At 48.8% G+C, this 22,297-nt stretch overlaps 1 protein-coding gene across 1 annotated transcript in view; it reads left to right on the top strand.

Annotated features, from left to right (window-relative positions):
* The window catches only part of LOC123033537 (retinal guanylyl cyclase 2-like), a 36,874-nt gene that overhangs the window by 5,543 nt on the left and 9,034 nt on the right, over positions 1 to 22,297 (top strand). Inside the window, exons 6-14 of the mRNA XM_044450179.1 lie at positions 3,076 to 3,172; positions 4,267 to 4,398; positions 11,522 to 11,602; positions 13,368 to 13,544; positions 14,422 to 14,578; positions 15,727 to 15,876; positions 17,341 to 17,489; positions 18,938 to 19,101; positions 21,383 to 21,575. Coding sequence (XP_044306114.1) covers positions 3,076 to 3,172; positions 4,267 to 4,398; positions 11,522 to 11,602; positions 13,368 to 13,544; positions 14,422 to 14,578; positions 15,727 to 15,876; positions 17,341 to 17,489; positions 18,938 to 19,101; positions 21,383 to 21,575 — 1,300 coding nt within the window. The remainder of the gene's footprint in view (positions 1 to 3,075; positions 3,173 to 4,266; positions 4,399 to 11,521; positions 11,603 to 13,367; positions 13,545 to 14,421; positions 14,579 to 15,726; positions 15,877 to 17,340; positions 17,490 to 18,937; positions 19,102 to 21,382; positions 21,576 to 22,297) is intronic.

Raw genomic sequence — 22,297 nt, 5'->3', positions numbered from 1 at the left:
CAGGAAATAAATTGTGCTAACTCAGTGTTACCTGCTGCAAACATCGCAGGCCAGGTGCTCCGAATCCGGTGAGAATTCCAGCTGAGCAGGGAGTGTTCAGGTCTCCCGCTTTGCACTTAAATGAACCACAGTGCTGAATTATGAGCAGTAATGTGATCAAAGACCGAAAAGGCAGTGGGTTCGATTCACCTCTAATTCAAGGCCATCCGGGCTGCCCTTGGCTGCCCTTGTACACACCTCGGGTGCCACCGCCCTTCGAATGCAGTTCTGGTCATTGCACTTAAAAAGGAAATTGTAGGGTTGGAAAAAGCTCAGAAAAGGGCCGAGTCAAAGGATCCAGGAGTTGGAGCCAATTCGCTGGGAGGAGAGCTGCCAAGAGCTGAGATGGCTGGGCATGGAAGAAAGGAACATGGTTTCCCATATTTATTTATTTTATTTAATAAAAGCTTTTCTAAGGCGTCCACCACTCGTGTCTCAGGACAGCTTCCAATGAACACGGTGTTCAGTTGACAGTACCTGCTGCTTGCACGGCTGTTTGATTTAAGTTTTGTCGCTGACAAGACTTTTCAGACTGGGCAAATCATATATTCAGACACACTGGTGCTGTTCTGTGTTTTGAATGGTTTACTATAATGTGACAGGTGGCCTAAAATAATTGTAAACAATTTACAACCTGTTGCAGAGTATGTTTTGTCAAACTGCAATTGAGGCAGAAGACAACTGCAGGGTTTAAGCCGATGTTTACTATTATCCTGACAAATAAGGATAAAGTGTTCTGTATGTTTGGACAGAGAAAGGCTGTGCTGGCTGAGGCATGCTGGGAGTAGTAGGAATTTTTCTGTCTAAATGTCCATATTTAGACAGAATATGAAAGCAGCAACGTTAGAAGGAAAAGGTAAAGCCAAACCCACCATTACAATTCCTTCGATGCACCCGTGCTTTTCAGCTTTGCTGCATGGATCTGTTTCTCATGCTTTAACTTGGAGTCATGCCTTGAACGGGGGGGTTAGACTCAATGCGACCATCCCTAAGCATTTCCTTTCCTGCACTTCCACCATTTAACCTCTAGGTGGCACTGTGGAATAGCACAAATCCACAAGAGAAAATCACACTTTCTTTCACTTTTATAATTAAAGATTGCATTTATCCTGTTCAAAAAAGAAATAAAATACGAAAGATGCTGATTAGACAGAGAAGCAAAACTGGAGGGGCCATAGGAATCCATAAACAACCACGAGAAGGGAATGACAAGTGTCTTGTGCAGAAAACCCCATAGTGGATTTTAAACCAGTTATTTTCCCTGCTATACAGTGGATTTAAGTAATGGATGTTATTTATTGCAACCTAACCCATATTGATAGCTTATTTATTTCATTTAGTACACAATCCTGTGACTGATAGATGCTGTTTGGTCAGCCATAGGAAAGGCAGAATCCACATTTCCATTGCAGAAAAACTTTGCAAAGTCTCTGTGGAAATTCTGTCTTTGTAGCCTTACCCCCTCTCTGATCTCTCAGCCATTCATAAAGTCATAGGCAGCCACACTTAATGAATTGCAGAATTGGACACTTAATGAATTAAATGCTCTTACTGATGGCTTTGTTTTCAGTAAATAAGAAAGAAATACTTTAGCTTCTGTACAAATCTGAACTATGCAGCTCTGTTTTATTGCTTTGTAGGACTCTATATTTTTATTATTACTGTTCCAACTGGAAGTACTTTTAAACGCATAATTTAAATGTGATTTTAATAGTAATATAATACATGCAATTTTAATATTCATAAGTAAGCCATAAAGGGGTTATTTTTAATACTTAGTGGTATGAAGATATTATAAAGCAATAAGATAAATACAGTCATTAAAAATAACAAGAAGGACATAAAATAGAAATAACTTCTCAGTAAAACCAGAGTGCGGCATTAGCGGCTTGAGTGCAAGACTTGAGCAATCCAGGTTCTACTCCCCACGCCGCCCCGGCTGTCTTTGGACCAGTCACAGACTTTCAACTAAACCTGCATCACAGGGCTGTTGTGAAAGCCAGCGTGGTTACAGAACTGGACGGAGACTCAGAAGATCTGGGTTCTTGCCCCATTCAGCCATGAAGCCCCGCTGGGAGACTACCAATAGCTACCTCTTAGCCTAACCTAACTCACAGGACTGAGTCCACCCCTTGAGATCAGACGCAGAGGTCCTTTTCTGGGAACCCTCCTTGAAGGAATTCAGGAGGGGTTGATATTAGTAAACAAGAAATGTACTTGATTTTTCATGTAATCACTGCGGCGAGGATTGCATTTGCTCAACACTGGGAAAGTGAAGAACCATCCACCGACGAACTGATCCTAAAAAAGATCTTGGACGGTGCAGAAATGGATAGATTGACTTTGTCATTGAAGGAGAAAGAAGATGCTGATTTCTATCAAACTTGGGACTCTTTTTATTATTGACTAGAGAAACGTGACTTAGTATAGATTTCAATCTGTTTTTAAGTTATCATAATTGGAAAAAATGTGGGAGCTGACCCAGCAGGTCCGATGTTTCTGATGATTGATGTTGTTTTTAGTTTTTCTTTGTTTTAGGGTTATTATTTTGAATAAAACTTATTATAAAAAAGGAGGGTAGTAACTCGGAGAAGGGCCTTTTCAGTGGTGGCACTGTGACTGTGGTATATGCTCCCCAGGGAGGTTTGCCTGGCACCATTGCTATATTCCTTTTGGCGTCAGGGAAAGACTTTTTATTTTCCCAGTATTTCCACAAATAATTGGTTTTATCCTTGCTTTCATCACTATTTTTAGATGCAGTGTGCTGTGTGTTGTTGTTGTTATGTTTTTTTGGTTCTTAGGTTTTTTGTTCTTTGTAAGCCATCCAGAGACTTTTTTTTTTAGTAATGGATGGCATAGAAAAACTTTAAGTAAAATGAATGAATGAATAAACAAACCGCCACTGCCACCAAGGACTAGTAACCATGCCAACACAAAGAAAATGAAAGTCAGGCTGAAAGGTTAAAGCTTAATCATGAGGACTAGAATATTGGAACACAAAAAGATCATTGTATGTTTATTCCAATCCCTTTGCAGGCACAACAACCTCTATCAGCAAGTTGTCAAAGGCTCCAAGAAGTTGCTGCTGACTCTGGATGACCTGACGTTTGTCCACACCAAACTCAGCAGGATGGTGGGTGTCCCTTGCTCCCATTAGCATGGACATTTTGCTGAAACTCTGTCTGAAGCATGAGTAGATGGCTGTTTTTCAAGTCCAAGAGACACCTGTGGATTTGCCAAGGGTTTCTGCCAGGGTGGCCTAGAAATGCCCCTCCAGACAAGGGCTGACCCAAATGTTCTCCAGGGCTGATTTTTGCCCAGAAGGAATTCTTCCTCCGGGGCAGTCCTCTTCCTGTCTTTTCTCACATGATCCCAGCCAGTCAGGGACCACGTACTGCAAGTGAGGATGCCGCAAGGCCACGCAGGCAATCCGAATGAACGATAGTGTGACATCACTAACAACAACCAAGGGCCAGTAGAGGGAGGGCAGAGTGTTCCTGAACTGGTTATGGAGGTGATCCCAACCAATCAGGGATTCTTCTCAGAATCAAAGAGCTTTTCAGCCTTCCCAGAATGACGAAAGCCCACCCTACATTTTGATTCTGGAAAAAGTTTTTAAAAATGTCAGCACCCCCTTTTGCCTCAGCATTGCTCCAGGCCTAGAGTTGGATTCAGGATCTGTCCTCCACAAGAAAAAAGAGGCATTGGTTCTACTCAAGTTTCCTTGTTGGGCAAGTCTAGTGATCAGAAAGGAAAGGTGTATCTTTCCCCCATTGGCTCTGATACACTCTCACAGGCCCTTTCCCATGTTACATTAGTAGTTATCATGCAGAGATTTGAAAGGTAGTGTTTCACAGTGGTTAGACCGTCACACTAGGACGCAGGAGATGCAGGTTCCCGTCCTCATTTGGCCACAATACTCACTGGAGGACTTTGGGCCAGTCGCTGGTTCCCAGCCTAGCCTACCTTACAGGGTTGTTGTGAGGATGAATGGTGAGGAGGACTTGTGTCCCTTGGAGGAGAGGAGGGGTACAATGACCCTTCTTCCTTTCTAAGGAGCTGCAGAGGATGAAAGAGCTCTGTTGCGATCAGCCAAGTCACAGATCATCCTAGGAAAGGGACCATCCCGACCCAGCACCGTATCGCCACACTGCACAGTAGCCAACTGTGGTGAGCAGGAGAAAGTCATCGGTTAACCTTGGGCTGCATTTGATTCTACTTTCCCAGCGGTCAACTCTGGACAACTTCAGTGATTCCAAGAGCAACTCAGAAGGCCGGAGTGTGAGATCCGCAGCCCCTTCCCTGTCTGTGAAAAGCGCACCCGTGACCTACGAGACCTCCAGTGTGGCTCTGTATGAGGTAGCAGGAAGCCTGGTTAGCTGTGGTCACTGGGGGCCCCTGGAGATCCTTCCCTGTCACAGACGAAGAGCAAGCACTGGGATGAAATGGGTGGAGGGACTGGGGGAAGAGTTACTCCTGTAGAGCAGTGATGGCTCCCATGAACTGACTCCCTTGGAAAAGCACGGCTGTAACATGCGATGTTTCGCATGCACTGCCTGAGGTGCTTGATCTGTGGTGGATCATTGGCCATTGCTTCATGTTTCAGGCGCCACCCAAAGGCCAGGCTTGTAAGTACTTTTCCCAAGAACATCCCTCGGAAGGTAAGCAGTAATGAAAAAGTGGCTGAAGGAGAGAGAGGTCAAGGATTCCCTACTGCCTCAAGGAGGAAGGAGAGAGAACAGGTGTCCTTCAAAGTGCTAAACTGATCTTTCTTGAGATTGATAAAATCATATCAGTGGGGCTTAACCTTTGACCTTCCTAGCTATTTCTCAAAGTCTCGTTTTAGGGCCAAGTTTGAAAGTCTCGTTTTTCAGCCAAACCTGCCAGCTCCTAGTTCTCGTGTGACGGCAGGTGTTCCTCACAGCCCCTGCAGGCATTTCCCCCTGTGTCATCGGGTAATAGCAACCGACCAGGAACCATGTACAAAGGCACTGAATCGTAACCATTAAGATTTAGCTAACTGCTGTCCTCGATGAGGACAGATGAAGCAGGCTTATTTATTTATTTAAAACATTTTTATGCCACCCCCATCGCAACAAAGCCTCGGGGCGGCTCACAACAAGAACAAAATATACAAATATAACAAATGATACAATAAAAATATTAAAACCCGGTGCATCTCGGCTTAAAAGATTTAAAATCCTATAAATACCAATAAATTAACAATTAAAATGGCTCTGGCCTTTTGGCTCTGGCCTCTTGGCAGAGCAGCGGAGCAGCAGAGGCACAGGCTGGGGGAGAGGCTGAGTGGCCAGGGGACGGGCAAAGGCAAGGCAGGGGCTGGGCAGGGGAGCAGAGGGCCGGGAGCAGCAGAGAGGAAGGGCATCGCCCCTTGGCTGCGGCCCGGGCTGTCCGGAGACTCCCTTCCCTGAGACACAGAGGTTTGTTTGTTTGTTTGTTTGTTTGTTTTTGTTTGTGCTGTGCTTTGCTTTGCTTTGCTTTGTTTGTCTTCCAATTTAAGTTTATTTTATCCTTGTGTGTGTGTGTGCAAGTGGGTTTTTGTCTGGGAGAACTGGGCGAGTGAGGGGAACTGCAGGAGAAACCAGGCAGGGGACCAAGGTAAGGTCTTGGAAGGGATCCCAATGGCAGACCAGGAGATGGCCTTGGCGGGAGTCACAGGCATTGCTGTCCGCTGTGACAACTGCAACATGTTCGCCCTTCTCCACCAGGAGAGGCAGGGATACACTTGTCCTCGGTGCAAGATGGTGAGCCTCCTAGAAGAGAAGGTGAGGGGCCTGAGGGCCGAGAGAGCTCTCCAGGCCCCCCCGGAGCAGCCCCCCTCTGGACAGAGGGTTGAGGGAGAGGCCATGGGAGGAGCAGCCACGGAGACATGGAGGTATGTCACCCACAGGAGGAGGAGGCCAGCACGGCCTCCTCCTCCTCCTGGCACCAATCTGGAGCTGGGAAACAGGTTCTCTCCACTTGGGGAGGCTGGGGCTGATGAGGCCTCGGGGGACCAGCAGGACCCCCAGCCTGGGACGTCAGGCGGCAAGGGGGCCGCTGCGGGAGAGGCGAGGGCCAGGGCACGGCCGCCCACCAGCACCGGGAAGGTACGGTGGCGGGTGATTGTTGTTGGGGACTCCCTGCTGAGGGGCACTGAGCCGGCGGTGTGCCGCCCCAACCTGGAGACAAGGGAGGTTTGCTGCCTGCCGGGCGCACGCATCCGGCATGTGAAGGACAGAGTAAGCATCTTGTTCACTCCGGGGGTCACCAGCCGCTCCTGGTGATCCACGTGGGCACAAACGACGTGGCCAGGCAGGGTGTGGTCGGGACCACCAGGGACTTCGAGGCCTTGGGGAAGACACTCAGGGAGCTGAAGGCCCAAGTGGCCTTCTCGTCGATCTTACCTGGCCGGGGATTTGGGCCAGGCAGGGACAGGAGGGCCTCCGAGGTGAGCGACTGGCTTAGGGTGTGGGGCCAGAAGGAACGCTTCGGGTTCCTCGACCACGGCACTCGGTTTCTTGCCAATGGACTTCTGGCAAGGGACGGGTTGCACCTCACGAGGATGGGGAAACGGTCCTTTGGAGATGCTCTAGTGAGCTTCGTCCGGAAGACTTTAAACTGAGCCGGGGGGGTTCAGGCCCCCCAATAACGTGTCTGCACTGGACAAGTGTGGGGGGAGGATCAGGGCTCTGGGGGCAGGGTTTTAGAGATACTGCAGGGAATGACAGGGCTCCTACAGAGAGGGGCCAGGCATCAGGGAGGATGGGAGGAAGGAGGAGGCTGGGAACTCCAAGGAAAGGAAGCGGTGGGAAGGAGTTGAGGTGCATGTACACCAATGCCAGGAGCATGGGTAACAAGCAGGAAGAGCTTGAAGTTCTCCTGAGAATAGGAGGGTATGACCTGGTGGGAATCACAGAAACTTGGTGGAATGAAAGGCAAGTCTGGAATGTGAACATAGAAGGGTATCACCTTTTTAGAAAGGACAGGAAGGGAAAGAGGGGTGGGGGGTGGCTTTATACATCAGGGAAGGGATAGGATGCAGTGAGACAGAATGCAGCACAGATGGGGATTTGGTAGAGGCAGTCTGGGTGAAACTTAGGGGTTTTGACAGGGAAAGGGACCTGACAGTGGGGGTATGTTATCACCCTCCAGGTCAACTTGAGACCCTGGATGATGTCCTGACAGACCAGATTCTAAGGATATCTCAGGGGAGAGACACAGTAATTATGGGAGATTTCAGTCTCCCGGATATTACTTGGGAGACTCACTCGGTGGTGACAGCCAGGTCACATCGCTTCCTAGAAGCTATAGAGGGAGGGTTTTTCACACAGAGGGTCCGAGAGGCGACGAGGGGGGGAACATCCTTGACTTGGTCTTGACCAATAGGGAGGAGCTGATAGATGAGTACAGATTAGGGGAGCTCTAGATGCGAGTGATCAGGGGACTGGGGACGTGCAGCAGGTCAAACTCTAGAAGCTGGGACTTCAAGAGGGCCAACCTTGGCCAACTGAAGGCCAGATTGGGGAAAGTCTCCTGGGATAGGTTACGGGAAGGCAGGCGAGTTGAGGAGGGGTGGCTGACATTCAAAAGGGAGGTTTGGGAGGCGCAAGCCTTGACGATACCTCTAGTCAGTAAGGTGGGGAGGCGGAGGAGAGCGCCACCATGGATGCGAAAGGAGGTGGTTAGAGGGATTAGACGAAAGAGGAACCTCCATAGGAAATGGGTACTGGGGGAAATAGACAAAAGGGTATACCGGGAGGAGGAGGCCCATTGCAGAAGGATTCTTCGCAAGGCTAAGGCTGATTATGAGCTGAGACTTGCCAAGAATATCAAGAGCAACAAAAAGGGCTTCTTTCAGCATGTAAATAGGAAGAGGAAGGGGAGATAAGTGGTGGGACCACTAAATAAGGAGGAAGGAGATCCAGTGACTGATATGAGGGAACAGGCACAGATGCTAAATGACTATTTTGCCTCTGTGTTCTCCCCAAAGCAGGACGGGGGAGATCCGCATAGGAGATTAGATGAGGCTGGGGACTTAGGGGCACAGATTAGAGTCACCCCCCTTGAAGTCGAGGGGCTCCTCAGGGCATTGGACATTACAAAGGCACCAGGCCCTGACGGGTTACACCCGAGAGGACTTAGAGAGTTGGCAGGGGTTCTCTCACGCCCGCTGGCCTCCATGTTTGAGACCTTGTGGAGAACGGGTGAAGTTCCAGAGGACTGGAGGGTGGCATCGGTGCTCCCAATTTTCAAAAAGGGTAGTAGAAAGGACATGGGGAATTATAGGCCGGTTAGCCTTACGTCCATTGCAGGAAAAACAATGGAAAGGCTCATAATAGTGAGAGATCTAGTGATGCTAGATAGGGAAGGGAGGCTTCCGCAAAAACAGGTCCTGCCAGACAAACCTTGTGGGATTCTATGACAAGGTTTCGAGATGGCTAGATGGAGGGGATGCAGTGGATGTGGTATACCTGGATTTCAGCAAGGCCTTTGACAAAGTGCCCCATGATATCCTGGTGGAGAAACTGAGGAGTTTTGGGATACACCAAAGCACTGTCCGGTGGATTAGGGCATGGTTGACTGACCGAAAGCAGGAGGTAACCATTAGCGGGGAATCATCGGGATGGCAGCCAGTGACAAGTGGGGTCCCCCAGGGCTCTGTCCCTGGGCCAATCCTGTTTAATCTTTTCATCAATGACATGGAAGAAGGGGTGAACAGTCTGCTGATCAAATTCGCAGATGACACTAAAACTAGAGCAGTGGCCACAACTGAGGAGCAGGTACTCCAGATCCAGAAGGATCTGGACAGACTGTGGAAGTGGGCAGGAGACAACAGGATGGTGTTCAATGTGGATAAGGGCAAGGCCTTGCACTTGGGGCATAGGAATAGCTGTCATAAGTACAGGTTAGGGGACAAGTGGCTGGAGAGCAGCACTTGTGAAAGGGACCTCGGGGTGCTGGGCGACTGCAGGCTAAACATGAATTAGCAGTGTGATGCGGTGGTCAAGAGGGCAAATGCCACCCTTGTTTGCATAGCCAGAAGTGTGGCTTCTAGATCAAGAGAGGTATTACTACCACTCTACACGACTTTGGTGTGCCCCCAGTTGGAGTATTGTGTTCAGTTTTGGGCCCCTCATTACAGAAAGGAGATAGCCAGGTTGGAGTCAGTGTAGCGTAGGGCCACAAGGTTGGTGGCTGGTTTGCAGGGGATGCCGTATGAGGCGAGACTGAGGGAGCTGGGTCTCTTCAGCCTGGAGAAGTGGAGACTCAGAGGGGATCTGTTGGCGACATACAGGTATGTGAGGGGGTGTCACACGGAGGTGGGTAGAGACCTGTTCTCCCCTGCAGAGGAAGGCAGGACATGCTCCAATAGAGCCAAGCTCAGGGAGCCAAGGCTCCATTTGGATGCCAGGAAGCACTTCCTGACAGTCAGGACCCCAAGGGTGTGGAATGGGCTTCTACGAGAGGTCCTTGAGGTCCCATCGGTGAGGGTGTTCAAGGATAGGCTGGACATGCACATGGCGGGCATGTCGTGAGCAGAGCCGGCTGGTGCCAGAGGTCAGACTAGATGGCCCGGGAGACCCCTTCTGACTTGCTCAGTTTCTATGTTTCTAAAATAAGTTTTAAATAAAAAGGTCTTAGACTGGCACCAAAAAACAAATAAAGACGGCGCCAGGCGGACCTCTCTGGGGAGCACATTCCATAGATTGGGCGCCACCACAGAGAAAGCCCTCCTCTGGGTACTCACCCTCCTAATATCCTTCACGGAGGGTTCCCGGAGAAGGGCATCCATTGCTGATCTCAAGGGGCGGGAGGGCATATATGGGCGCAAGCGTTCCTTTAGATACCCAGGACCCAAGCCGTTGAGGGCTTTATAGGTCATAACCAACACCTTGAATTGGGCCCGGACTTCAATCAGGAGCCAGTGGAGCTGACAGAGAACTGGGGTTATATGAGAACAACACCCAGTCCTGTCAGCAGCCTGGCAGCTCTATTCTGCACCAATTGAAGTATCCAGACTGTCTTCAAGGGCAACCCCAGATAGAGTACGTTACAGAAATCTAATTGGGAAGTTACCAACGTGTGTGTCACTGTCGCCAGCCAGTGGTTCTCCAGGAAGGGACGCAGCTGATGGATCAGCCGAAGCTGAAGGAAAGCGCTCCTCGCCACCGCCATCACCTGAGCTTCTAAAGACAGCTCAGGGTCGAGGAGCACTCCCAAGCTGTGGGCCCTGTCCTTTAGAGGGAGTGCAACCCCATTCAGAACAAGGCCCAGGTCCCCAATCCTGAAGCCTGACCCACCTACCAACAGGACCTCCATCTTGTCTGGATTGAGCTTCAGTTTATTGGCCCTCATCCAGCCCATTACCTCGGCCAGGCACCGGTTCAGCACGGCCACTGCCTCACCTGGATTGGTGGAGAACGAGAGGTAGAGCTGGGTATCATTAGTGTACTGATGATTCCGCAGCCCACACCTCCAGATGACCTCTCCCAGCGGTTTCATGTAGATGTTGAATAGCAAGGGGGACAAAATGGACCCCTGCGGAACTCCGTGGCATAGCTGCCATGGCGCAGAGCCATAGTCCCCCAGCACCACCTTCTGGAATCGGCCATTGAAGTAGGAGCGGAACCACTGCAAAGCAGTGCCTCCGACCCCCAGTCCCACTAGCCTATCCAGAAGGATACCATGGTCGATGGTATCGAAAGCCGCTGAGAGGTCCAGGAGGACCAACAGGGACGCACTCCCCCTGTCTCTCTCCCTGCACAGGTCATCATACAGGGTGACCAAGGCAGATTCAGTACTGTACCCGGGTCTGAAGCCGGACTGAAAAGGATCCAGATAATCAGTTTCATCCAAGAGTGCCTGGAGTTGTCCCGCCACCACCTGCTCTAACACCTTGTCCAGAAACGGGATGTTGGCCACTGGTCTATAATTGGTGGCCATTGCTGGATCCAGGGACGCCTTCTTCAGGACGGGTCAGACTACCGCCTCCTTTAAAGGGGCAGGTACCCGGCTGTCTCTTAACCAAGGGAGGGTGGTGTCTCCAACATCTATGGTGCTGAATCTGAGACCAGACTAGTTTTAGTATCATGGAGAGCTCCTTATAAATCCAGACCTTCCAAAGTGGATACACTGCTCCACTGACATTGGGGTCGCCAGCCTAAAGATGGTGCTTCATATTCAGGTCACATGGGTGATTCCAGCCAATCTAGGACCATAGAATGACCAAATCAAGACCCATGTCACGATGTTCCCTGAAATCTGAATGAAACTGATTGTGGTGCATTTTCCCACAACCCGCACTCACCTCTTTTAAGTCCCCCTCTCCAATTTCCCAAAGTGAAATTTGGAAATCTTCAGCATTGAAGGAGTATGAATCTGAATCTGAAAATGTGTTAAATGGTGCATTGCAGTGAGTTCTCTTTTAGTCCTGCAATTCACCTGGGCCTTTTCATTCACCTTTGCTATTTCTGCCTAGGGAGACTGGGTATGGTTGAAGAAGTTGGAGTCCGGAGCAATGAATGAACTGAGACAGCATACTACCAGCTTGCTAAGAAAGGTAAAGATGAGCACTGAAGAACTAGTGACCCCCACATCTGCACAGATGTGTTGTTTTGTGCATGTATCCATAACAGTTGCAATAACAGAATAGATAACGGAAAGCAAATGTGATAAACTACAGCATGAAATTCTCATACAAAATTCAAAACAAAATTCAAAATTTGGTTTAAAAGACCAAAACAATTTCAATGAAAATTGGACCTATTCAAATACCTGGCATGTCCCATCATATGCCATTAAATTTCAGGAAAGAGGGGGATGTCTTAACCAAATACCACAAAGATGACATATTCAGCACTCAGGAATCTAGTCAGGAGCAACATATACTTGTTGGAAATAAATAAATTAATTAATCTGAGCTCTGACCACTCAACACTATCAGTTGCCATCAGATACTAGCCTTCCATTTTTATTCAATCACCATATCTTAATATTGCTAGATGGAGCGTAATTACTTTATGCATTGGCAATTTTTTAGCCATCTGGAATGTGCATGCCAACATGGAAACTGGAAGTCAATCTGAGTGAATAAATAAACAGAGTAAATTTCACACATCCTCAGTCTTGTTACCATAAAAGGCATTAAGTATGTATTTATTAATTAAATTTCTATACCGTCCAATCACCAAACCTCTTTGCGACAGCTCATAAAGTTCAATAAAATGCCATAGAAAACACAAATGGCAAAACAACGGGAAAAAAAGTTCATGACAGAAGTTAAAAACCAAATTTACACAGCATCAGTAGCTAAGGCAAGTTAGAAGGTTGAAGAAAGCCTGTGGGCAGAGTCAGGATTTGGAAGACACTCAGTGAGCCAGCTCTGTGAGGGAGCAGCCTTCTCAGCGGCTAGGACACCAACTGGCATCACTCTCACACTCTTCCTCATCACGGCTACCGCATGCTTGCCGGGCACGAGGACCAGGGAGCAGGGAGACCGGGGCATCTCCTGCTCATTCGTCTCACCACCGCGGTTGTCCGGGCCGGAGCGAGAGGCGGGTGGCACTGGGGAAGAGAAGCCGCCAGCCCAGGGGTTCTCAGTGAGTGGACCTTTGCAGAGGTCTCAGCTCATGGCAGGTGCACCAAAGCCTTTACTAACATCCGTGCACCCTTCCTATCTGATCTGGAGGTACAAGCCAGATTTCGGATGTAACATCAGGAAGACCTTCTGGACTGCTAGAGCAGTATGACACTGGCACCCATGAGCTCAGGAGGTCATGGGCTCCCCCACACTGGCGGCCTTCAAGAGGCAGCTGAACAGCCATCTCAGAGGGATGGTTTAACCTGGAGTCTGGCAATGGGAGGGGCTTGGACTGAATGACCTTCTGGGCACCTCCAACTCTACCACTGTATGATTGCATGATTCTGTGATTCTATTCTAAATTATGGAACGCGCTCCCCAGAGAGGTCCGCCTGGCGCCGTTGTTATTTGTTTTTCGGCGCCAGGCGAAGACCTTTTTATTCAAGCAGCATTTTAACCGTTAACATTATTGGTTTTATCTGGCCAGGGCGGCTTATTTTATACTGTACTGTTGTATTTTAATTTTATATTTATATTTTAATTTATATTATAATTATTTTAACTTAATGATGTGAGCCGCCCCGAGGCTTCGGCGAATGGGGCGGCATAAAAATGTTTTAATAAATAAATAAATAAATAAATAAATAAATATTTTGCATTTGGGCCCTGAACCCCAAGTATCCCTCCTGAACCCCAATTGCCACAAAAGGAAAGGCCCTCGTTCTCTTGGGCTTTGTGTCCCCAGATGAAGGACATACGCCATGAAAATGTGACCCAGTTCTTGGGCCTGCTGTCGGATGGGGGCCACTCTGCCATGGTGATGGAGTACTGCTCCAGGGGGAGCTTGGAGGATTTGCTGCAAAACACAGATATTAAGCTGGACTGGCTGTTCAAGTCATCTCTTCTGATGGATGCAATTAAAGTAAGGCCTTTTGTTATAGTGGGGTGGGACAGGAGGACTTAAGTGCTTGTCCGTCAAAGTGCTCTTTGACAGTGTGCCCCACAAAAGGGGATCATCCATGACCCCCAATATACCCTGGGAGCCAGTATGCTGCAGTGGTTAAGAGCTTGGGGCAGGGACTCAGGTGATCTGGGTTCGAGTCCCAGCTCAGTTGTGGAGACAACTGGGTGGCTTTGGGCCAGTCACAGGCTCTCAGCCCAACCTACCTCACAGGGTTGTTGTTGTGGGGATAAGATGGAGGAGGAGAATGATGTAAGCTGCCTTGGGCTCTTTGTAAGCAAAAAGCGGGATATAAATCTAATAAACAAATAAACAAACACAGCCAGAATAGAGGTTGCTCTCAACCCTGAGACTGGGTCTTGTGTTCAGCACAAATCCTGAGGTTGGCAGGGGTTTCTTACAGCAGCAATTTTCAATCCAACACCCTCCAAATGTTTTGTACTTGTTTGCCTGGCAAATGGTCAGGTATGATGGGGTTTGTAGTCCAGTCATGCAGAAGCCACCAGGTTGGGAAAAGCTGATCAATAGCATGGAGGACAGGTTTCAAATCAGTAAAGGTACAATCCTGTGCATGTTTTAAAAAGAACCTACAACACCCAGCATTCCCCAGCCAACTTGGGTGGCAGGGGAATGCTGGGAGTTGTAGGAGTATTTCCTGTCCGTTTTCTGTTTTCTGCTCATAGACATGTGCCCCAAAGGGCTAAAATAGGTACAAATAGCAATGATTGTTCATCACCTTTTAGCTGGCCCAGAAGGCTGGACCTGGCGGAGCGTCAGTCTGATGTCAGGGGGCCGTTGTGCGGCAACGGCTAAAGCCCCCTGCCTCTTTGCTTTGCAGGGAATGAAATACCTGCACCATCAGGAAGTTTGCCACGGGCGCCTCAAGTCCCGCAACTGCTTGGTGGACGGGCGGTTCGTGCTGAAGATCACCGACTACGGCTATGGGGAACTGCTAGCGGCTCAGCAAGCCTTTCGTATTCAGCCACCGGCAGAAGGTGAGAAGCTGCCACATCCAGAAGTGAGCCGGGGAGGAGAGCTCTCTTGGTCCTGGGGGCTGAGTGCACCCCAGGACATCCCTTGGGGGGCAGGGCACCGTCTCAAAGCTCAGCCCCTTCCCTTGGAGGGGCACCCCTATTAGCTTTTATTTCATCAAGGTGCTAGCTCTGTTGACTTCTTTGGATGCCAGTCTCCTTTCACGGAGGCAAGGAGAGGTCGCCTTTCCTTATTCTTTGCTGCAGAAACACCCTGCAGTGGCTTTGGGTTACCATTCTTAGCTGCAGTCCATCCGGAAGCGGCTAAAAAGGCAGAAGAAATGGAGGGCTTCCTGCCACTGATTTTTGCTCTGATCTTAGGTAAGGGGTGCCAAGAACTGAGGGCCAGTCATGTGCTTGGCCCACCTCTGGACCGTAGGCAGTCCACTGGCTTCCTCCCGCTTAAGTGGGACTCTGCGAATCCTGGTATTAAACCAAGTGGTTAGACAGGTGCCTCCTTCTTAGATTTGGTCACAAATCCATAGTCCAAACCTCCAGTCCAAATTAAGCAAAGCCATTGATTAAAGGAATATAATAAGAGGAAGAAGGGAAACCAAATTAAAGAACAAAGTATATAAAGTGCAAGATGGTTGAGTTGCAATGCACACATCTTTTCTTCCAGGGACCAAAGACAAAAACAGAATATTCCACATTTATTAGGTTCACCAGACAGGTACTAGGTGCCTTGGCAGAAAGAGCCTTCTTCAGACTCTTGGTCTGCCAGAGGAAGCCAGAAGCGTGTGAATCAAGGTGGGAAGGTGGTGTTCTCTGACTTGGATAGACTAGGCTTCCTGTTCTGTGCATTTGGAAGTCTGGGAAGAGCTTGTGCAAACCTTTGGGAAGGTCTGTAGCACATGGCAGAGCCCCTGCTTGACATACAGGAGGTCCCCAGCTGGCTCCCCAGCATTTTCAGGTAGGGTTAAGGAAGAAACCCGCTGCCCGTCAGTGCCAAGGCAAATAGGCCAGACGGACCGATGGCTGGACAGGGGGCATCCTGGGTCCCTCCGCAGAGGGGGTCACGGATGCCAGTGCCCTTGTCAACGACGCTGCAAGCGGTTGTCCCCCATGTTACAGAATAAGGTGGTCTTTCCCCCCCTTCCTCTATTTTGCAGAATTACTCTGGACAGCTCCAGAGTTACTGAGGGATCCAGCAATGTACCCCAAGGGCACCTTTAAAGGAGACGTGTATAGCTTTGGAATTATCCTGCAAGAGGTGATTCTCCGAGGACCTCCCTTCTGCAATTCTGAAACACCTGCGGAAGGTGAGTAGACCTGTTACCGAACATTTTTTTTCAATAGATGCACGTGCGACCGGATTGCATGTGCTTCCAAGTCACCTGCCAGCTCCTCCGTGGTTCTTCCACTCCCATGCGATGGGCCGTCACTGGGCAAAATGACACGACAGCAGCATTTCTTCCACTGTAGAAACACAGCAATATTGAAACAGAGTGAGTCAGAAGGGGGTTCTTGGGGCATCTAGTCTGACCCCCGGCTCCTGCCAGCTCCACTCATAGCATGCCCACCATGTGCACGTCCAGCAGAGAAACATCACGGTTTGGTCCCAAAATGGAGCCCTTGAGAGGTATTCACCCAATATTGGAATGGCTAAGATAACGTTTCAAGATTTTGCAATATGTATATTCTTTGCTACTGCGCTTTTTAATAGATTCTGTGGTTTGCGAACGAAGGCTATTGTGCAGGCCTTTTGTGTCCAGCGTGTGATTTTACTGGTTAGTTTATTATGCTTTGTTAAATTATTGTATTTGTAACCCACCCAGAGAGCCATTTTGACTATGGGGCAGGAAAAACATCTAATACATAAAAAATACATAAATAAATAGCAACCGGCTGTACTGGCTGGGAGATGGGCTGAATTCTAGTACCATCTGAACGATGCCTTCCTAAGCTTTCTTCCGGGAGCGTAAAGGTGTGTGCTGTCGTAGCCATTCTGAGTAATTTATTATTTATTATTATTTATTAAAAGCTTTTGTATGCCATCCTTTATATAAATATCTCAGGACAGCTTAATGCTGAGAAATGTAGAACACTGTTGAACTTCCGGTTTCCTTTTTGAAGTTGCCTGTTTTTTCAGCGCTTTCTGGTCCTTCAGCACATGGCCCTAGTCATCCTGGGCTTCTAAATGTGTCTGAGGCGTTCGTATGTGCAAAAGGAAGGGCTGCCAATGAACCCCAGGCGATGTGGGGGTAAGGCTGTGGACACCCCCACCCCAGTCCTAAAAGAGGCACATGGATTTTATTAAACCCATTCTGCCTGCTTTGCATATAATCAGACATCTTCCATCCCATCTCCATGGAATCTGAAATGTTTTAGGTGCATCAGAATTTCATTCCACATCATGCATGTTAGTGCAAGAGCGAGTTAGCACTGAAAAGATGCAGAAATTCCAGCAAACTTTGCAAAATGGTCCACAGGCCACTGCGGAATTTGCAGGTCAGGTTCACAGAAACTGAAATTCATTTGAATTGGTGGGTTCTCCCCACATAGCCTGAAGTGTGTGATCCTGTGTAATCTTGGAAGCTAAGCAGCATCAGGCCTGGTTGGGATCTGGATGGGTGACTTAGAATGATATGAACCGCCCAGAGAGCTTCAGCTATGGGCAGTATAGAAATGTAACATAAATAATAATTTTAGCTGTTCCTTACTGCAAAAATTGTCTCCTAATCAGCACGTTAGTGGCATAGAATGATCTCTTCTCTTTGCCCCAGAAATTATTTGCAAGTTGAAGAAACCTCCACCCTTGTGCCGTCCAAACGTTGCCCCGGAAAACACCCCCTTGGAATGTATCCAGCTCATGAAGCAGTGCTGGAGTGAAGTACCAGACCGAAGACCGACCTTTGATGAGATCTTGGAGCGGGTCAGTACCTACCTGTGATGGTGCACAGTCCGTTCCCTGGGGGGGGGGGGGGGGGCTACAGTGCTTCATCCACTCCATGGGGAGGTGGGATGGGGTGCCCGTGGGTCCTCTACTTGAAGGTGTGCTCTGCCTGAAAGACGGGAATGGGAACTACGTGCACCTAACTTTATCTGGATACCCTCTGGAGAACCCTAAGAAGGGAAGACAGGAAGGGACCTTCATGTTGTCCATCAATGGTTAGCGTGTATTAATGGCCAGATGCTGAGGGGTTTGTTTTATTCCACTTATTTATTGTAAGCCGTTCCGAGATGTTCTGTAGGGGATGGGATAGAAAAGCTTTTAATAAATAAATAAATTAATAAACAAACTTCAAAGATGGCGAGGGAGCAACTTTCTCGGGGGCCATAGAAGGCTGAACCCCCTTACCTACCTTGTGCAGGCTCACAGTGGCCCATGCACCCCCCCCCCCCCGATCCCATGGCTTCTTTCCCCCATTCTTAAAAGCACACCTTCAACTAGAATTCTTTGCGTTCAGGTGAAGAATTCATGCAATTCCCAACATGTCTAGTTTAGACTTGGCTGGCTGGGTGATGAGAGTTATTTATCCGCTATTTCGAGACATATCCCACTATTTTTCCTTCCAAGTCAGTGTATGTCATCCTCCTCCTGCTCCTCTCAGTCTTACCCTCACAACAACAACCCTGTGAGGTAGGCTGGGCGGAGAGTCTGTGACTGGCCCAAAGGCACCCGGCTGGCTGGCTCCGTGGCCGAGCGGGGACTAGAATCCCTGTCCTGTGCTCCTAACCACGGCACCGTACTGGCTTTCCCACGTATTTGGGAGACACCAGGTTGGGGAAGGCTGGCCTGTTTCATATCTAGGGTACATGCTATGCAACTTTGGACAGAGAAAAGCCCTACAACTCTCAGTCCTACGCCAGGTCATTTTTCGCTGCAAATATGCATAAGGTCTGTGCCCTAAGACAGTGTCCTGACTCTTCAGTTTTGCTTCCGTTTCGAAAGAGCACTTAAAGAGGTCTTTTGGAACTGGGAAAATCAAGCGTTATTTGACAATTCCAAAGCAAAGTGCAAGTTTCCACTGGTGCAGTTGTGTTATTCCATTTTGTCACAGCGCCACCTAGAGGATCTGTAACAAAAGGCATGGAAAGTCAGGAAAGACAAATAACTTCATGTGGAGCTTGGATCTTAAATTTCCAACAAAACTGGAATTAGGGACAGAGGGTTAAACCAGGAAACCTCTATGCCTCTCTCCCATGAAGGGCCATCCCTTTGCAGGAACCTGTTTTTGGGTGACTGGGCCATGCTGGGATTTGTACGTTTTTTCCGTCTAAACTTGCATAGGATTGCACTTCAATTTTTCCATACTCCTCTGTACACTTTAGCACCTAAGCATCCATTTTTAATTCTCCCCGCTGCCCTCGGCTGCCCAGTTCAAAACCATCAACAGGGGCAAGAGGACGAATATCATCGACTCCATGCTGAAGATGTTGGAGCAGTATTCCAGCAACCTGGAGGAATTAATAAGGGAGCGGACCGAGGAGCTGGAGACAGAAAAGCAGAAGACGGAAAAGCTGCTCACCCAGATGCTTCCTCGGTAAGGAGCAGCACTGAAAGCACGTTCCAGCCGGACAGACACTCTGCTCCACTGGCTTTCCAGGGCATCAGCAAGCTCACAAGCCTTCCGCAGCTTGTGGGAGCCAGTGGAAAACACGGATCGGTGCTGCCTCGCGATCATTCACTCTTAGAGAGCATCTGGGTTGTCTGAACATTGCCTTGGCGCTCATCTTGTGCCCGATTCCTATGTGTGTTCGCAATCTCTGCTCGCTTCTTGCAAGCGGGAAACTTGCGCAAAGAGAGCAGTCCTCGGATGGGAGCTTTCTCTGCAAGAGTCAAACTGGGAATCCGGAAGGAGATGAGTGCAAGCCAGTGTCCACCAGTTTGCAGAACTTTTCGGCAGCAACACCCTCACACTCGTGCTCAGAGCCTTCGCTCATGTACTTTGTGCGCAAAAATGAAATGCTTATACATTTCTAGTCGCACATAATCTTGCATGTCTGTGTGTGCTGGGAATCACTGGTGTGCAGGGAAGGAGCATGCTTCCAGGTGAGACTTGTATCATTCCTTTGTTTTTTACAGAATATTATGGGGTGTGGATGTATGGAAATGTCCAGACAAGGTCACCTCCCTTCCTATGGCTTTGCATGGTTTCTTCTTTATTTTATTCATTACATTTCTGTGCCACCCAAGAGGTAAATCTGTCTAGGTGGTCCACAGCAATTAAAACCATAGACTTCATCATGAAATACGAGTATAAAAGTGAAAGCTTGAAACTACAGTATAAAATAGAAGGGAAAGCCAAAGCAAAACAGGAAGGGTCTGTTGTTCATCTCGTGGCTGGAGTGACATGAGCAATGGCTGAGATGTTACTTTTGGAGAAGCAGCCTTTGCGATTCTGCCCACCCGGGCTGAGTCCGAGCAACGAGGCTGGAGGACCTCCATGCCGGGACTCCAAAGAATGCAGTGCTTCCCCTTGAATCCGAGAGGCCATGAGAACGTAGCATAAAGGATTTAAAAGCACAGAGCTGGAAAGACTAAACTTCCTTAGAAACCCCTTGGGAAATAAGAAGGTCTTCACCTGGAGCCAGAAGGAACGCAAGGTAGGAACCTGGCGAGCTCCCTGGAAGTTCATTCCACTGCTGGGGTGCCACAGCAGAAAAGGCCCTGCATGTCTTCCATCCTTTGTCTCACTGAGCAAAGAGAAAAGACAGGGGGGCTTCACAAGGCCATTACGGGTGCTAGGTGGCCACGGTCTGGACCCCCCCCCCAGGGATCTCCAACAAAATGTTACAGTATGAAGTGCTTCTCTTCCAGTTCCCACCATCCACGGCCTTGTGTGTGACACCCCGTTCCATTCCGCTTTTGCTACCATTTCCATTCTTTCTCCTCAGGGATGTGGGTCAGCATTTTGCAGCTGTTGAAAATGCAACGTCCTCACCCAGTAGCTGGTTTTTCTTTCTCCTCCACTTTTACGCTTTTCACAGATTCATTCATTTATACATTTATGAGTTGCCTTTTAGCTCAAATAGGGCTGCCCAGGTGACGTACAGTTAAAACCTGCCTCCATTTTAACCCTGCCCCATTCAACCTTTCAAATATATTCGGAAACTTTAAAAGCAAGGTAAAGTTTCCAAAACACCTCCAACAGCAGAAACGGAGAGCAAGAGAGAGTCTTAAAATGAATAGCATGAAGGAATACGCAGTGTAGCCTTTTGCATGTTTGCTCAGAAGTAAACCTTACTAGATTCAATAGGTAAGTTTACATAAGATTGCAGGATCAAAATATGAATACCCCATATTCCAAGGGGACCTGGTTTCCACCGAGTTAACCTCTCTTAATGGGGGGACATGAAGGTTATTCAGAGAAGATTTTTAACTACAAGGAAGTTCCTACAGAACTTCAAAAGAGAGATCTACCTGTCCTTTTTCCAATCCTTGGACTTTCTAGTATCTACTAATATCTCCCTCTTGTCTGAGGATAACGGTTTTTTGCCGAGAAAAAGATCTGATCTCACCCTTCAGCTCCAGAAATACTTTCTGGTATAGGAATGTTTCTAATGGGATATTTTACTTTTTATCTGTTACATATGAAAAATCCCCTGAGGAGATTACATAATGATAAAACAATAAAGCGTAATACAAAACAACACAGGGATATGCCATTCTGACTGCATCTTTTAGTCCAAGGTGTACATGGTTCTCCCCACTGCACAATAACCCGGAGAGAATCGGACCCGACCACCCCACGGTACCCCTAAACGCTCCCGCTGCAGCCCTCATTGGAGGAGGCCTGGACTGACCCGCATGGGCCCTTTCAGGTCCGTGGCGGAAGCCCTGAAAAGCGGCGCTACGGTGGAGCCGGAGTATTTCGAAGAAGTCAGCATCTACTTCAGTGACATCATCGGCTTCACCACCATCTCTGCCCTCAGCGAGCCGATTGAGATCGTGGACCTGCTGAACGACCTGTACACGCTCTTCGACGCCATCATCGGGCACCACGATGTTTACAAGGTGAGGCCCCGCTCCACGGGCCCTGAGGCGGAGCAGCGCCCATGGGCCCTCCCCCCTCTCCCCGCCTGGCCCCACCGGGGCGTCCGCTGGGCGTGCTCTGGGGAGCGAGCATCCAGCACCTGTAGTTTGTTAGGCTTTTACATCCTGTTCATTCATACACAGCTCTCAGACTGAGGGACAATAAAATGCTAGCAAAGCAACCTGCACGTGTTGTTGTTAGTTGTGAAGTCGCGTCCAACCCATCACGACCCCACGGACAACACTCCTCCAGGCCTTCCTGTCCTCCACCATCCCTGGAGTCCACCCAAGCTCACACCCACCGCCCCAGTGACCCCATCCAGCCACCTCATCCTCTGCCGTCTTTTGCCATCTATTGTTCCCAGCATCAGGCTCTTCTCCAGTGAGTCCTTCCTTCTCATTAGGGGGCCAAAGTATTTGACTTCCATCTTCAGCATCTGGCCTTCCAAAGAGCAGTCAGGGTTGATCTCCTCTAGGACTGACCACTTTGATTGCCTTGCGGTCCAAGGGACTCGCAGAGTCTTCTCCAGCACCACAATCCAAAGGCCTCAATCCTTCAGTGCTCAGCCTTCCTTCTGGTCCAGCTTTCACAGCCATACATTGCAACTGGGAAAACCATCGCCTGGACTATACGCACTTTTGTTGGCAGGGTGATGTCTCTGCTTTTTAGTATGCTGTCTAGATTGGCCATAGCTTTCCTCCCC

The sequence above is a fragment of the Varanus komodoensis genome, unplaced genomic scaffold, assembly GCF_004798865.1.
Source record: "Varanus komodoensis strain SLA01 unplaced genomic scaffold, ASM479886v1 scaffold63, whole genome shotgun sequence".
Lineage (NCBI taxonomy): Eukaryota > Metazoa > Chordata > Lepidosauria > Squamata > Varanidae > Varanus > Varanus komodoensis.
The sequence above is the reverse complement of the archived record's forward strand: the minus strand, read 5'-3'. Positions and strand labels throughout refer to the sequence as shown.